The sequence below is a fragment of the Cataglyphis hispanica genome, chromosome 4 (assembly GCF_021464435.1).
Source record: "Cataglyphis hispanica isolate Lineage 1 chromosome 4, ULB_Chis1_1.0, whole genome shotgun sequence".
NCBI lineage: Eukaryota > Metazoa > Arthropoda > Insecta > Hymenoptera > Formicidae > Cataglyphis > Cataglyphis hispanica.
Genome location: NC_065957.1, coordinates 5,484,847 through 5,502,203, shown reverse-complemented (window position 1 = coordinate 5,502,203; position 17,357 = coordinate 5,484,847). Strand labels below are relative to the sequence as shown.

Here is a 17,357-nt window from a genome sequence, read left to right as displayed (position 1 = left end):
ATCGATATTACGAGACACTACAGAGATCTAACAATACTATTTCTATCAGCCCCGAAGATGCATCTAAGCAATCAAGTTTATTGAGAGAATTTCGTGACCGTTATCGCTGTGTTTCTCTTACACGTGCTTTGCATTTTTCCAAGTTCACGATCTGCCGCTCCCTCGATCCTGCGATCCCTAATTGCGCAAACATTTCGTGGGGCATTCCTTGCATGCTGTCGGAAACGGACTCGTAATGCAGCTGCGTGCTGATTACTGCGGCCGCGATGCAACTGCAGCGGCCACGCCCTGAGCGGCGGCTGACGGAGACTGCAATATGGCTATGCTTTGCTCGGCTCGCATTTTCATCAAAGATTGTTGCATTTCTTTTGCGGAGATGCAACACGCGCTCCACGTGGTCGCTATCGCTGTGACAGCGCGGCGGCGGTCGCGCTTTTATCAGTCGACGAACCTCGTGAGAGATTGCAAGATTGCACGTCATCCTCACGTCATGCGGGTCATCGGGTCATTGTGCACAAAATTCTCAAGTTTTGTTTATCGTTTCTCTTTTGACACATTTTGCATTTATCTCTCTAAGTAAATGGATTTTAGTCGTGAAAAAAATTGAGTAGATGTTTGAAAATCAAGATTGATTTTAATTTTCTTAAGACGATAATGTTATCGCTGTTTTAACAGCAATATATTGCAACTAAAACAAAAAAATATAATACGTATATTTATTTGATCATCGTCTTAAATCTGATTACTACTGGCAAATCAACGAAGCAGTTAGACGGTGAATTGATCGACATCTGTTTCATTCTGAAATCGAATGTCACGTAATACTTCCTCGACATTCACTCATTGCGTGACCTGTCGTTTATCGACAACGAACGGCTTTATTATCGGTCAGCGAACCGTGAGAAGTCGCGCAAGATAACGAATGTTAGGTCATTCGGCGAGAAAACGCCGTGTCTCTCAAACCTCGACCCTGAATTTTCATCGTGTTTCGCCGTCACGTGCATCCCGCATTCAGGAAACAAACGGTATACTCGTGTCGGCTTTTAATGAGGACAACACGACAAAAGTCACGCTCACGAAGATGACGGTTGCTTAATGATATCCGTGTCCTTCGCCGCAAAAAAATGGGACACGCATCACGTGAATCCGAATTTAAGTGATACCGTGTTAAAGGTGTGCATTATTCGTTTTACGGAATATACGAAGATATTTTTTTCACAAAAATTAAAATTAATAAAATTTTTAATTAACTATTTTTATATAAAGGATACAGAGAATAGTTAGGGGTCACTCGCGAGCTTAATAAGACAGCATCTGAATAACTTAACGGTAGCCGACGTTGCTAATTGGACATCGTATGCGAAGCGAAAAGCGGATGAATAGTCCGTGAACATGTAAGGCAAAAATTAAACGAGATTGGGCTGGAATTTGTCGGCTGAAAATCATTCGCTTGCAACGGATCTCAGTTAACCATCGAGCCTCTTTAATTCAAAATAGATCTCGGAAATAAATCTTACTCAATTTGCGCATAGTCTTAATAATTGGCTACGTAAATAACGCACGCAGAATTTTGCATAATGCAGCAACAGAAAGCGCGCTGCGTGCCACATTATCATTGGGTGGCAGACTCTTAACCGCAAGTAGCTCGAAAGAGTCCAGGACTCTGGAATGCACTTACACAATCGTTGGTCGGACAGCGCGAAAGAAACGTCGGCTGACTAGTCGTTTTACATTGGATGACCGGCCGCATTATTGAATATTGCTTTCAACTATTGTTATGGTTAACCAGATTGCCGCGAAAACGCTTTTAACGATCGTGAAGTATCACGGTGATCGGTGTGCTTGTAATCGCTATTTTAGATAAACAATATTCTATATGTAAATATGCAAATATAATTTTTCATGAAGATAAATTTGAATGAATAAAGAAAAAAAATTCAGCTCACTTATGCGATGAAATGTCGTACGCTCATGATCATGACAATGGCAGTGAGGTGGAAAAGGATGAATATAACCATAGCCTTACCTGAACCTCGAATAAAGAATGTGCCCAAACTTCCTTTACACGTACAATTCTTACAAAGGATCCTAAAAAGGTACACCCACGCTCAAAAATATATTTTTTAAAAATCTTTTTCTTTGTCCGAGTGCTTTCTGTTTTAATAAATTTAAGAGAATCGATAGTTTTTCAAGAATAACTATTAAATTATTCGAATAAATAATTAAACAAAAAATTATGAGAAAGATTATAACAGGAGCGTATTTGTATTTAACGACAATATTATCAAATAAAAAATTACGAATTAATTACCGTTTACAAGAAAACAAAAACAAGAAAAAATAGAATAAGAAACGAGAAAACGCTCATTCTCCGAAGCTGTCGACGACAACCGGAAATTAGATCAACCTTGTTATATCGAGTATCGAGCTTACGTTTGCCAATTCGTCCAAGACACGTAGATATAACGCGATTATATATACGGTAACACTAAGGTAATCAGGCCACGTTGTTCCATTCAATAAGAAGCACGACGGCGTGTAAAAATTCTCACGAAGGAGCTATAGTCAGATGTATTATTAGGCTTTACGTAAAGCGTAACGACAGAGACGTCTTTCCACAATTCTTCAATTCAATCCTTGCTATCTTACTCGACGATCAATTTCAAAACTGCTTTAGACTTTGTGGTTCTTAATTTTTTCGTGACGATGCATGTTCTACTTATATGAGCTAAACATTTGATGCAACTAATTAACGCAATAATTTTTCTAAGAAATTCGAAAAAATTATAAATAATTAGGATTATCAAATATGACGTTATCTTTTATTAGCTGAAAAAAGTATCCGCTAATTGCGGAATAAATAATTAAAATGTCACGGATTGCGCAATTTCTTATGTGATGACGATTACACAAAGGGCTTCTCGAATATCGCATGGATTGAATTCGTCTGTGGCAGATCCGGTATCGCGAGGTATCGATTACCAATTTTGTCATCGAGCGGATGTGTCATCGGCGATGACCATTGAGGAAACCGGACATCGCCGGTCAATACGCAGCGGTACTTTACTCGTGATATTTAAGTAATCTGTCGGCGTACGTCCGTTTATAGTCACCTTTCCAAAACGACAAAGTCTAACGAAGAAGTGATCTGCATTTATATTTTTATTCTAAAATGAAATGGTAAATAAATACTTTTATTCTAAAATAGATCTGTAAAGCTCAATCGTTGTTAAAAATCTACAAACTATTTATAATATCTTTAAAAAGAGCAGAAAATATATTTTTCTAAAAAAATTTACAGTTGCATATCATAAACTTATATTCATCCTATCAAAAACTATTCATCTTTTCATTCCAAAAAATTTTATTTAGAAAATAATCTTTCTTTTAATTGTAAAATTTTTAATTGTAAAATTGATCAAACTTTTATTATCATATTCTTAATGTAATAATAATTATTAAAAAATTCGGTATTAAACTGTAAACCCAAAAAAGGAATCTCCTTTATATTACGGTTTATAAATATAATTGATCACTATGTAATAAAGGATCAAGATAAGCAGAACCGGGATCCAGTTAGAAAGTATGTTTGCGGCGCTATCGTAATTATGGCGATGCGAATGTTTCCTGGTAAGACGGAGGGACCGTTATTCGGCACACTGCGCGAGAGGATACATAAATTTGTCCACAACCGATACCGCGCGATACTATGTCGCTCGAGCGCGTGGAAAATTGCAATTTTACGTAATCTTCACGAAACCACGTACTCGACAGCAATTTTTCTCCTGCGCGCGATTATCAGAATTTATTTATTACGACCGTAAAATAACTTGTGCGGTACTTTCCTGCGTCTTCCAGAATATTGAAGCTGAATATATATTAGATGATAATGAAAATAAAAAATGGCAATAGAAGTCAACGCCATAAGTTGGACGTAAATAAATTGATGAATAATTAATTGGTCAAAATCATTTGATTATTTCGAAGGAAATATTCTTTTAAGGAGATTGGGGAGTTATCTCCCCAAAGAGATGCTACCTAACTCAAAAATTCTAAATAAAATCTCTTATATTGTAGTATATCGTTTGAAAGGGCATAGAAATAGAAAATTTTTGATGCAAGCCGGAGATTGATACGTTGACTCGTTCGGGAGTTATTTAGGTTCAAAGTTCGACAAAGTCAATTTTCAAAAAATCGTTACTCTCTTTCGGAAAATCCTAAAAAAGAACTTTAATGTGTGAAAGTGTTCGTTTTTTTAAGTCCATAAAAAAAACAGATTGGTACGGATGGATTTGGATTTTACCACCTCACATCTCCGTGATCTGCCAATCGTGGAGGGATATGTCCTGCGGAAGAATGCATTTAGATATTTGATCGCGACGTATATGCTTTATATACCTGACTGATACATTTTATTTATTTTAAATTTTTTTAGAATCGCGTTAATCGAGGTTCAAAAAAGGGATTGCTGCCGTTTTTAATTAATTTTAAACTAATAAATTTAAATGTGTTCCGTTTTCGCATGATTTTGACCGATTAATTGTGCATTAATTTATTTGCGCCTGACTTGCGGCGCTGGCTCCATTGCTATTTTCTATTTTCATTATTTCATTAATAATTATTCGGAGTCTTTTCTAAATTAATTTCATTTTAAGTTTATATCGCAAAATAAAAATGAACTTTAATCTTTTTTTATCAAGAGCACGATTTCTCTCTTGCAGGGAAATTTAGGTATTTGTTTAATTACGGTCTGATATCCGATCGAATGGCGAAATCCACGGCCGTTCTCAACGTCGAATTATCCTTTGGCGTTCTTTCACGCTCGGCGAAAAGTCGCGTTCAAATGTGCCTCTAAGAGACATTGCTCGCTTTTTACACGCACCATTTCGCGCCGTTCTTAACAGGATGCCTGGATAATTTTTAGCTAATCTACAGATAGCTTGGGATCCAGCTTCCGCGAATTATTTTATTAATCTTTGAACTAAGCATGATTATTTTTTCTTTTATCTTACAAAGTATAATTATAATGCTAATTATAAATTAAATAATATTTGCATTTGTAATAATATCAATGATAGATTCCGTGACAAGTATATTGTAATTATGATTGACAATATTTTATAAATCATCCGTTAACGCGCATATTTCCTATATGATCGCGTAAATATAAAAATAGATGGACATTTATTGATTCCTTTCATTTACTGAGTAATTCGCATAGTTGACATTTAAATTTCTCTGAATGAACGTGAAGAATGCGCGATTTCAGCTTCCGTATTAACAAGTTGTCCTTGCAGAAAAACGCCTTGTATTTTAATGCCTCGTGTAAGATTTTGCAAAATATTTTATATACGCAAAAAACTTTCTCATCTGAACTCTGAAAATGTTTGCCCTCCGGTGTGACAAATATGAGCCACAAAAGGTGAACAGGTTTAACTTGGATGATTTTTAACAATCAAAACTGTTTTCGAGAGCAACTCCAAGGATATCAATAGCAACTCGATTTTATATTAAACGGTAGATGATCTCGCATCGCGATTAATGTCGATGACATTTTTTTTCTCAAGGAGACTCTTCGCATTCGTGGACACATACGTACGTTTATGTACATGTACACAGTCGTGACGCACGCGTCCGGATTTTCTGATGAAACCGTTATACTCGACGAAGATCGACTGTCAAGCGGGATGGTGGCGGCACGCCGGAGCGTTTAGCTCACCGCAGAAAGATTTCCTGTCGAGGACGCGTTGTAATCGCGTAATCGCGAGTAATTGTAATCTTGTCGCGATTTGTCCCAACGGATACTTCCTGTGGATCGCGAACATAACGGATCCTTGCATTCAACTCGAACGATCGACTCCGCATATGCAATAACATTTGAGCAAGATTGCAGTTATTTTACGCGAAGTAGTTTCTCAGCTCACCGCGTTTAATAATTATGCTTTTTTTATTTCAATCCCGTACATTTCTCCCGAATAGATATACGTGATTAGTTTCTGTAACTGGCCGTTAAATCGTGGTGACAACATTCCCACGAAGCGCGTTTCGTAATTTCTCTATCGAGATTTAATGACATGTTGTGCTTGGTATCATTGATCGATAGCCAATTTATGATCTAATCATTGATTCATACTTTTATTATAATTGACGATAAATTTTGTTCTGTGACAGTCGCAGAAGTGTGATACGAATCGCGACAAGAAAACGAATCGCGAATGAAGGATAAAGATCTATTAATCCCGCGCGATGCATTTGACATTTGACACATGACGAATCGATTAATATTCTTTTCCTGAAAATTTCTTCCTGACAGCTGTAACTTTTACGATCGACGTTTTCTGATCCTACGCATTCTGGTCTCCGATTACCTTATTCATTACTGCAATAAAATCCCAAAGCGCGACATGCGATTAAGGAAGAGTTCTCGCGCGAGCTCCCACGACGTAATCGGAAACGCCAAATCCGAGGAGGCCTAATTACTCGGTCGCTAATCGAACGCGAAAATCGTCGCACGACTGCTTGCTCCAGTTTGCGTCAGATTGTATGCCTCGACAATGGCACGTCGGTTGCATAAAAGCGACTGTATAACGGCGTGAGTCGCAAAATATAATAAACTTTCGCGATCCGTTGCTACGCTGATCTTCCTCTCTTTCTCTCTCTCTTTCTCTCTGTCTCTATTTCTCTCTGTCTTTCCGTTTGCGAAGTGCATCGTCGCGTCGGTGCATAGGCGCAGCGCATGTAAGATCGCTTTCCAGCGCTTCCCACGAGTTCGCTCATCCGCGAATCTGCGGCCGTTGCGTCACATGTCTACCCGCAATTTCTTGCGACTTGGAGAACGCGACTGCAATCAGGCATACAAGACGTTTTGTATGCATTAGCTGTTGTAACTATATTAACGCCTCATATTCTTTAAGCAGGTTTGAATTTTATTCGGAGATTTTATCCTAGGAAAATGTATCTTTAGAAGATACATGTAATAAAATCATTTTTTAAAATATATCTTATGATATATTTTATATTTATATATATATTACATAAATATGTATATTATATAATATATATATATATATATATATATATATATATTTTTTTTTACTATATAATATATCATGTATAACATATCTTTTAGATATATTTTTGAAACAAGGCAAAAAAAAGAAAGAGAGAGAGAGAGATAAAAAGAGAGAGAAAGAGAGAGTAGAACGTAATATTTAGATGACACTTTTCTTTCCCTCTTTCTCAAGAAGTTGATGCGGTGCGAGAAATAGATTCAGTATTTTACGGTTAATGGTTGCAGGTGTGTGTGTGCAACGTAACGTCATCAATAATAATCTCGCGACCAGTGACGGTTATCGCAACACTCGGTTACGCGGCTGCGGCTGCCACAAATCAGCCGCAGAAACCGTAAGGAATTTTATGAGAATTGGCGCGTATTCGGACTCGGTGCTCAGAAATACCAGATGAAGAAAGACTGCGGTCCTTTCGCTATTAATACGATGAACGCGAGAAAAAAATTAAGGATTAATTGCGATTACGCGTCGGGGTAATAGCTAAATCTTGTCGCGATTTTGCATTACATTGCATCGTTAAATATCTCGAAGATAAAAGCTTTAGTCAATTAACGAGCCTTCTCGAAAAACTCGAGAGAAATCCGTGAGAAAATTTACGCGTATCGCGTCCGTTGCATCGTCTACGCGACGATATCTACGATCGTTTAATTATAATCATCCGACGTGAAATTAACGCCTCACGTAAAGATCTTCTTGTCTGTTGCAGAAATATGCTGATAAGAGAATTGGCGGCCGTTTGGGTCGCCGTCCTCTTGTGCCATCTTCAGCTAACGGAGTCTCAGGTGAGCATTCAGCTATATATACCTCATCGCACCCAAGTTTTGAAAGCACGCCGCATTACGTTAACTGTTAAGAGTCAATTGCGATTATTCATGGCTATAATCGGCGTTCATGATCCTCTCGCATATTACATGCAAGCCGCGCGTTTTCATTGAATTATAAATTAACCGCTCATCTATTTATCGCCGTCTCTCACGTGACCCAAGAACGGTTATTCTTGTCTCATCAGAGAGATTTGATAAAGATATCTCAGACAGTTTTTACCTAATATCGCACCGATCCGAAGAAGAAATTGAGCATCCAGACGAAGGTAATTTTCTCGGAGAACGAAGAAAGAGTTGCGGCTCTGCCGTATACACGAGACAGGCGAGAGAGAGAGAGAGAGCGGTCAGGAGGAAAACACGCTAGGGCGAGGAACTCGCGCAATACGAACCCTAGATCGAGAATGATTCTTCGAGGGGAGAGGGGTTTGAAACCGCGGGTTATGAAGTAATTGGTATGTCGGCGGCGAGCTCTCCGTAGAAGTTACCAGAGTATGCCGCAGCTCGTTTCCACGAGATGTGGCATATGTGAGGTGAAAGTGAATTTCATACGCAAGCGCGCCCGCGCGAGCCGTTGAGAGTGCTGCTCAATCACACACACACACACACATACATACACTTATACAGTTGTAAGTTACAACATTTTAACTACAGAACGCAGCGAGAGGGGAGAGAATGTAACGAGAATGTGCAAGTCTCTGAGGCAGGCAATTCTGCACGATGCTTTGACGCCTTGAATGTTTCCCCGAGAAGTGAGATATTTGTTTGCAAAAATCTAGAGATCTGTTTAGCAATTATTCGTGTTAAAAATTAAGGATCTTAGAGAGAAAACATGAAGGAAACGCCCAAAGATTCTTAATATTTCTTTTTTCTGATAAAGTAGATTTTAATTCTATCTTTGCTCACGTTATGTATTTCACGTACTTTCAGTAGATCTTCCATCAGATTGAAATTTAATGGCAACTCCGTCAACTTTTCTGTGTACGAATCATTATTGAATTACGCACACAATAATCTAATAAATACATTTTAAATGATATAGTATTACAAGTGAAATAATTAAAGTGGAACCGCACGTGACATATCGAAGGTGGGAGGAGGGAATTTATTACAGGTGATTCAGTTTTCGAACCAAGCTACGCGAGAATGCACGAGGGCGCACATATGCGCAGTGCGTATTCGCACCTCTCTCAGGAATGTAGTCACCGTTATATCACTGACATACACGCGTGCGAAGCGACGTCGAAATACAGGGACGAGAAACTCGCGTCCGAGTCACTCTCTCGAAGTTAGCGGGTACTTTCCGCGTTCTTCACAGAAGAGACGAAGAGATCGTTGCACGGATTGCGTCTCCACTTTCTCCCGCCGGATAACAATGCGACGTCTAACATCGTCTGAATTTAGCGCGCGCCATTACACATAAGCGTTGTAAACCCGAAAGATACATACAACTTTCAAATATAAAGCAATCGTGAAAAATTTAAGATGTATGATTGCGATAAGCCTTTAGCGAAACTTGGGTTGATCTGTTGATGAAGCGTGAAATCGTCAAGCGTTCACACACTTTTGATATTCTTGTTGCCCTTTAAGCGCAACAGAAATTCGTCTAATAAGATTAGCTGATGTAATTTAGAGAAACTTTTTCACCTATTTTGCGATATTTTAATCTGATATTATTATATAGTTTATTGATATTATTATACAGTTTATTTAAAAAATTCTTGATATTTTTGGCTATTTGTTAAATAAAATTATAATGACAATTTTTTCTATTAGCCGATAATTTAGTGAAGTTTCTTGTAATTTAATAAATTATGAAATAATTTAACACACTTTTGATATTATGATTTTAAGATGCACATATCGATTATTAGCTAATAGTCTACGGCCATGTGTGCTAACCATTAGCATTAATTAAACATGCTCCGTTTCTATTGCAGGTTCCTGCTGCGAATATCTTCACCTGTCCAAACGGTAAGTAATAATATTTACTGATGGCGCATGAGTCTCGCACACGATAACCTTCCTTCCTTCGAAAGATTGCGATGTTCACGTATCTGTTCAGACAGGTTTAGAGATGATAATACTTTATGATGATTTAAGCCGCCATGGAAGATCTCTAAGAATCGTAAACGTGCTCTACGTAAGCGTCAAACAAATAGTTCCCCAAGATTTGAATATAATGTGATCCCTCACGAGAAGAATCCCGCGAATCCACTGCGATATCATGTGCAAGATTACGTGAAAGTTGCTCCGCAATTATTTTTTTGAACGATTCATTCAAGTTAATCTTAATAGAAACCGCCATCGTCGAAGCCAGTTCGAAGATTAAGCGACTCTTACTTTCACGATCGATCACCGATAAATATTAGAGCTCTTACGGATTACGAGAGAACAACGCAAAGCGTAATGTAATAAAAACCGTAGAATGATTTTCGAGATTATTGCATTGTAAGAACCTATTACGGTTAATGACATGCAGTTCGTCCCGTTCGGATAATTACGGGAAAGATCAATCATGCGACTGTCGAAGAAAGTAGCACCAGCTACGCGAGCCTCTCTCCGAGGGAACAAAACATGATTCTATTAAAATAGTAACTTTCGGCTCATTTTCTCAGAATAATTATTATCAAGTCATAATTTGTGAGAAAGATTTCTCACTTAAAGTCTCACTTCGCTCGAATAATTTTTCAGTTTGCGGCAGATCAAGTTCTCCCGTGTCGTGTATGGAAAATTGCTTTCGCGCAGTCAACGAATACAGTTGCAAATGAGGGAAACCGACCGAGGGGATTCTTTTTTTTACTAGGCCGCGTCGCTACGTACATTTAAATCGCACGGAGACGCTTTGAATCGCAAATTCGAGAGCCGGCAATTATACGCCGCGCCCGCTACACAAGAGTCTCGAAAATGAGGCACGCGCGTGTCTGATAAATAAATCTCGTGAGAGACAATGAGGATAAGAGTTCGGCCATTCGTGACGCCACTGCTCCACTTTTCCTCGTTACTCGCCGATGCAATTAAGTAGGTTGCACGTACCATATGGGACCGATCGGTGTCGTTAGCCATAAGTCGTCGCGTGTATTTGAAAAATTGCAAGTGCTATTTGCTTCCGTAAGTGTGCGTTTTCTATTTTTTCTCATTCTTCCTTCGACTAATCTACGCTTCTTGTTTGATCACATTTTCCTAGCAGCTGCATATCGAGATATAATAGAAACGCTTGTCGAGTAAATGAAAGAAATTATTTAAAATAAATACATATCATATTGTACGATACCTGACTCTAATAAATATGAAGATTACGAAATAAAATAACTTGCTTAAGGGGACATCTAAGAGAATTAAAAAATACATACGGTTTTTGGGGAATTTTTTTTTATAAAAACAGATGCACTTTTATTAAAAAACATTAGAATATTATTAAAAGTACGTATTGAAGATAATTAAATTTTTTTAATGAAAATTATAATATTAAAAAAATTAACGAAATACTCGGAACGTCCTTGTTTGTAAGGCGTCCTACAGTGACCGTAGCTCGGAGCAAAATTATGTAAAATCAAAAATTCGAAAAGATTTAGATAATATATTAAATTAGATTATCTAAGACCTCGGACCGGATTGTTGAAAAATTATTTTTTAACAAAATAGCAGCGTGACAAAGTTAAAAAATCGATTTTGGCTAAAAGAATGCTAATTTTTTGCATGTAAAAAAAATCTAGATAAAAAAAGGCCCCGATTGATTTCATTATTTTTTGTGTTAGGTTGGTCACCGACTTTGTGATTTTTTGAAGAAAAACACGTTTAAAATTTTAAACGAAAATGACCGTTCTGCTTCACAGCTTAAAACTAACTGCTATTCTGTCCGAATGTACCTTTTATCCTACTGCCCCTACCTCTCTAAAAATCTCAAAAGAGATCATAAATTCGTGCGGCAGCTGCTGCGTGGCAAGTTTTATACCTGTTCCAAATGCTATTTCGAGAAACGTATTTATACCTGTGCAATACCTTCATCAATTTTGCTCGAATTTTGTACTAAACTTGAACTAAAATTTTCTGAGATGTTTTTAAGATGTTACACTACAAGATAATGATCAAAATTAAAAAAACAAAATTAAAAAAAGAAATCTTTTTGGTAGAAAATTTCTTGGTAGACGTGCTAGTAGGTAGAGTAGAAGTTTGAAAAATAAATCTTGTAAATCAATGTATTGCACAACCGATAATATAATATGTTACGTTGATTTGATGATCGAAATGCAAACTATTTTAGACGTAACTTTTCATTCGCATAAATATTCCTCTATTAATATGCGAAATGCCAATATCTGTTGCGATACACATGTTGTCACTAACTTCATACATAAAACATTTCCACGTTCCGCGCATTATGTGGACTTTCAAAAATATCGGATACATTTCAAGGCATCAGAATTTTAAGATTTAGCGAAATTATTACAAAGAATGTATTCTCGAATCGCAGCATTTAGCCAGCTTTGAGGTCGTTTTATGCCTGACAGGTTTCAGGAGGCTCCATCTAATGCAGGTCGAAAATCTCGATCCGGGATATAATAATAGAGGGTCGTGATGGCGGGGGATCAGGTAGAGTTTCAGAGGCTGTGTAGAGAGACAGGACGAGACGGCATTCCTAAACAGTGAATCCTCCGCGGCATCTCCTCCGTCTTTTCTTCTCCGTCTCTCCATCTTTCCATCCAATCATGGCTCCCCTTGTCTCGTCCTCGTCCTCATCATCGTCATGGTACACATAGCGGATCCTAAAAATATACGACGGCTTGTATTCGCGCGCCACGGTTATCTACCTTCTACTTGGAGGAGGAAACTCGACCGAGCACAAACCATCGAACGGGATTCCAAAAAGTAGAACATCCGGCAACACACTCGCTCATCTGCTCCTTTACGCGATCATCCATCGTGCTTCGTACCCGCTTGCTGGCGTTTTTGCCGGAAGAGCAGAGGAACGAAAAAAAAAGGCAGAGACGGTCTCTTTTCGCGTATACTTGCGTGCCAGTCAATGATCTAAAGGATTATATCATTCTTCCTCTATTTGGCTAACAAGATAAATTATATATTTTATATATTTCAATTGTTGCAGTCTCTGCTTTATAGCTTCGTTCTTACGTTCTACAATTTCAGATTTTGTTTTCAAAATCGGTTTCCGCAATTTTTTTCACATTCCACAATTTTTTAATTTTATAATAGCGATATTATGTTTTCTCTCTCTTTCTCTCTCTTTATTTTTTCCATTTTTCGATATTAATTACGAATTGTTGTGTTGTCGATGTTATTTCGCGATCGTTGGTTGCAATATCACGTGTCTATCCGCGGAGAGAAAAAATAATATTTCACACACATTCTCCGAACGAGAAATGCTAATAGACGCCGAGAAAACTGTGTGCGTAGCGCGAGCATGGCCGTTTGACCTTTTGAAAGAAAGGAAGGTCGTCACATCGAGTCTCTCCCAGCGCCAACTGCATCAGCTACATGACTGAGTAATGTCGTGTCTTTCGTTTCTCTTCAACGCAACTCACGCGTTTCTATGAAGCGTCGAATGTTTTCAATTGCATTGCGCGAAAAATTTTTTATTTTGTCATAATTTATATCAAAAATAAAATATTTTTCTATAAGAATAAAACTTGTTTTTTTTATAAGAAAAACTTATTTTTTATAAAAGTAAAAACTTAAAATAACTGTCTAAAAATTATAGCCTTATAATAATTGGAAAATATTCAGTTTACAGGATAGCATTTTGGTTATCGTTTAATTAACATGTTCATATATTTAATTGATTTCAGGAAGTAGTTTTAAATTTACCAGAAATGATGAATGATAATAATCTGCTACGATCGAACAATGCCAATATTATTTGATAACTAGTAGAAATTATCGATAATATAAATAAAAGTAATTGCCAAAGTTTATCAAATTATTTATTCTTAAAAGCTCTAGAAAAAGAATATATATATATATATATATATATATATATATATAATTATATATAAAAAATATTAATTAACTTTGCTTCATCATTGCTTTGCAAAAATTACTGAAAAATAAATGCGTTTATTTTTAGTTCTCTAATAGTAAGATAACTACGAAAAATACTACTTTTGCTAATGCTGCTTTCTTCTTAACTGAAACTTTATCTATTTTTTACCATCTAATTTACATGCCCCATAGTCGATCAAAGATGTCGCAAATTGCGATATTACCTGTTATAAGACAAGATTCTGGCTGTAGCGAGTTGGTTTACTTTGATCGAATCACTGACACGAATTGATTACGCGGAAACTCGAGAGCAATCTCAAACGATAAATGGCACGCTGTGAAATAAAAACGCTTGCTCGAAGCAATAGCTGAATATAAACTTATACGCGATATATTCCCCTTCTCACTAATTAGTAGAAAAATGTATTCCGATGCAAATTCTTATAGATTATCGGATAAAAATACTGATAAAATGATTAACAAGAAAATTTGGCAGAAACTAAGCTAGAATACTGAATAAGCGAAAATATATGTAGGTGAATCAATGATACAACTTGTCTAAGTTATCGCCATCAAGGCAAAATTTATTTTACAAGGTCCCTTTCGACTCCGGTTGTCAACTTCTTAAGGCACACCGTGTGCACTAAAAAACGATCGAGGCCGTTGTGTCCGTGTCACTGTCAACGTGGGTCACCGATTAACCGCCTTTTCTGTCTTTTGTACCCGATGATATAAGATGGGCAAAGTATCCAGTTGCTGAAGAAACGCTCGCAAAGCTTTGAAATAAAACTGCTCTCACACAAATGTGCTTGCCGGAAGTTTTTAACTTCCAACAGACATCTCACGAGTAATGATAATTGTGATAAATTAAAGTGTGCAAGAACTTATATTACGAAGCCTTTATCGTGTGTTTAAAACATTTAATTGATTAAGTAGTAATGTAAATAACCTAATCTAATTTAAATAATAATAGCGTTGGAATGACACTATTAGCAAATATTACAATGCAGAGATTGCGTTCTTATTGCGATGCGTTATTACAACTTTGCGCTCAATCTCTACCTAAACAGACAGTTTAATGCCACGTTTTTTTTTACGCAGGATGGGAACTGCGAGGCATACACTGTTATAAGTTCTTCAACATCAGGCATTCCTGGGAAAAAGCGGCGGAATTATGCAGGAGGTAAGCCACGTACTATCGATTCTTTCATTAATTCTGCTACCTAAAGTTTGATTTTAATAAAATACGATCGATATCACTTGATGATAAAAAATAAATAATAAAGTAATATAGATTGTCTCAATCATTTTAAAAAATAAATAAAAAATAAAAAGGTCCAGAAAATTCCGTTTATCTCGCACGATATTACGCGAGATAGGCTATCGATAACTCTGACGGTCCATTGCAGATACGGAAGCGAGCTGATGGTGGTCGAGTCGTACAGCGAGAACAACATGTCGGCGAGCATGATCGGCCGGCATTTGGATCATTACTGGCTAGGTCTTGCTTCACTCGACGATTTACGGACCAACACACTCGAATCCGCCGCGGGAATGCTCGTCTCTCAATATGCCGGTTCGTATGCAGTTCCGTTTCATTCGATGTGCAGACGAGCGGATTCTGCGCGATTGAATCCCGTAACCGAACGCATCCTTCAGTTACTCTTTTGCCTTTCTTTTTTATTTCTCTTTCTCTTTCTTTCCCGAGTGCGCAACCGTCTCTTTACCATTAACGATCGACTGCTCTTAAGAGACCTTGACCGATATTCTACGCAATGCGATGCGATTTGCAAGTCCAACTCTCAAAGTAAAGAGAATAAAAATCCTGGATTGAGATAAATTGTTAACATTCTTAAGCACATATTAAGCAGACATTTTTAAAATCAATTTTATTAAGAAAATACAATTTTGTCAATTTTATTTCTTTTTCCTCTGAAGCTTTCTCAGCTCTACAAACCTCTTTATTTTGAATTACTTGAAATATTAATTACTGGAACTTATTCTATTAATATCAAATTTTATTGAGGAGAAATTTCAATTTGAAATCGATTAAAAAATTTATGGTAAAATAATATTCATCAACTATGATGTATCTTATAATATATTTCTTTTTATCTTTTATTTTTAACGTTATTTCTTAACAACTGAAATAATTATTATACAAAAAAAAATGAATTAGAAATTATTTCTTTATATAATAAATATAGGTTAAAAAAATATGATATAAGAAATAATAATATATATAGAGAAAAATTTATTTTTTTAGTAAAAGTTTTCAAGCATATTACGAACATATTACGAAATTAAGTGGCTAATGCAAACATTTCACTCAAAACTTCGTTCTCGCACACACGCGCAGCTAGTGTTTCTATCAGGGTCACGGAAACACGGAACTCGCGTACGCGGCACGAAGACACACTTTTCCCACAACAATGCTCAGACATCGTTGCTTTGTGTCCGTTTGCTGTACAGACTACAATTTCCCCTTTTAGATCATTTACACACCGTCCGCACCACTAAACCTCACTATTAATTAAACGTTGAAAGCTAGTAGTTAGCAATCTATATAATTATCTAACTAACATAACAAATGTAAAGTAATTCGATGCAGTACCTTGTCGGAAATATTATTTGAGACATATTTGCATTCTTAATATTGTTACTAATCATTCAATGTGTATACCTATACATATGTAATTTGATTAATTGATTAATTGTAATTTGATTAATTGACAAGAGAGAGAAAGAGAGAGGATAAAGTGTTTTGAAATATTTTTAAGTTAGGTATTAAAAATATTTTTAATCTGATCATTAAATATTTTTAACAATCAGATTAAAAATAATAGTTTTTACATAAAAAAAAAAAAATGTAGGTTTCTGGGCGCCGAGACAACCGAATCCACACTCGGGCGAGTGCGTGGATGTCGCCTTGACGGATGACCGACAAACGTGGGAATTGACCACGTGCGAGTCACTTCTTCCTTTCATGTGTCGTGCCAACGCCTGTCCTTCCGGTAAGTCCTACCGTCACATGAATCGACATGATCACTTGACTCTTCATGCGCAAAATGAAATGTTTCTTACCTCTCTAACGATGATACATCCACAGGTTCGTTCCACTGTTCGAACGGCAAGTGCATCAACGCAGCGTTCAAGTGCGACAAGCAGGACGACTGTGGCGATTATTCCGACGAACTGGACTGTCCGGCTAATTGCCAATATTATATGGCGAGCAGCGGCGACGTCGTGGAGAGTCCGAATTACCCGCATAAATATGCACCCCTCAGCAATTGCAAATGGACGCTCGAAGGCCCTCAAGGACACAATATTCTTCTGCAGGTGAGTCTATTTGGGTCAACAAATCTTTCTCGATAAGATGATAACATTTAATGTAGAAAAATCTTATTTAAGAATAATTTTGCTTTTCCTCAAAATCAGAATTAAATAAAATATATTTAATAAATAAAAA

At 36.9% G+C, this 17,357-nt stretch overlaps 1 protein-coding gene across 1 annotated transcript in view; it reads left to right on the top strand.

The window, feature by feature from the left end:
- The window catches only part of LOC126848550 (sushi, von Willebrand factor type A, EGF and pentraxin domain-containing protein 1), a 36,185-nt gene that overhangs the window by 3,072 nt on the left and 15,756 nt on the right, over positions 1-17,357 (top strand). The window contains exons 2-7 of the mRNA XM_050589514.1: positions 7,777-7,852; positions 9,832-9,865; positions 14,990-15,071; positions 15,298-15,464; positions 16,762-16,902; positions 16,998-17,227. Coding sequence (XP_050445471.1) covers positions 7,781-7,852; positions 9,832-9,865; positions 14,990-15,071; positions 15,298-15,464; positions 16,762-16,902; positions 16,998-17,227 — 726 coding nt within the window. The 5' untranslated portion in view covers positions 7,777-7,780. The remainder of the gene's footprint in view (positions 1-7,776; positions 7,853-9,831; positions 9,866-14,989; positions 15,072-15,297; positions 15,465-16,761; positions 16,903-16,997; positions 17,228-17,357) is intronic.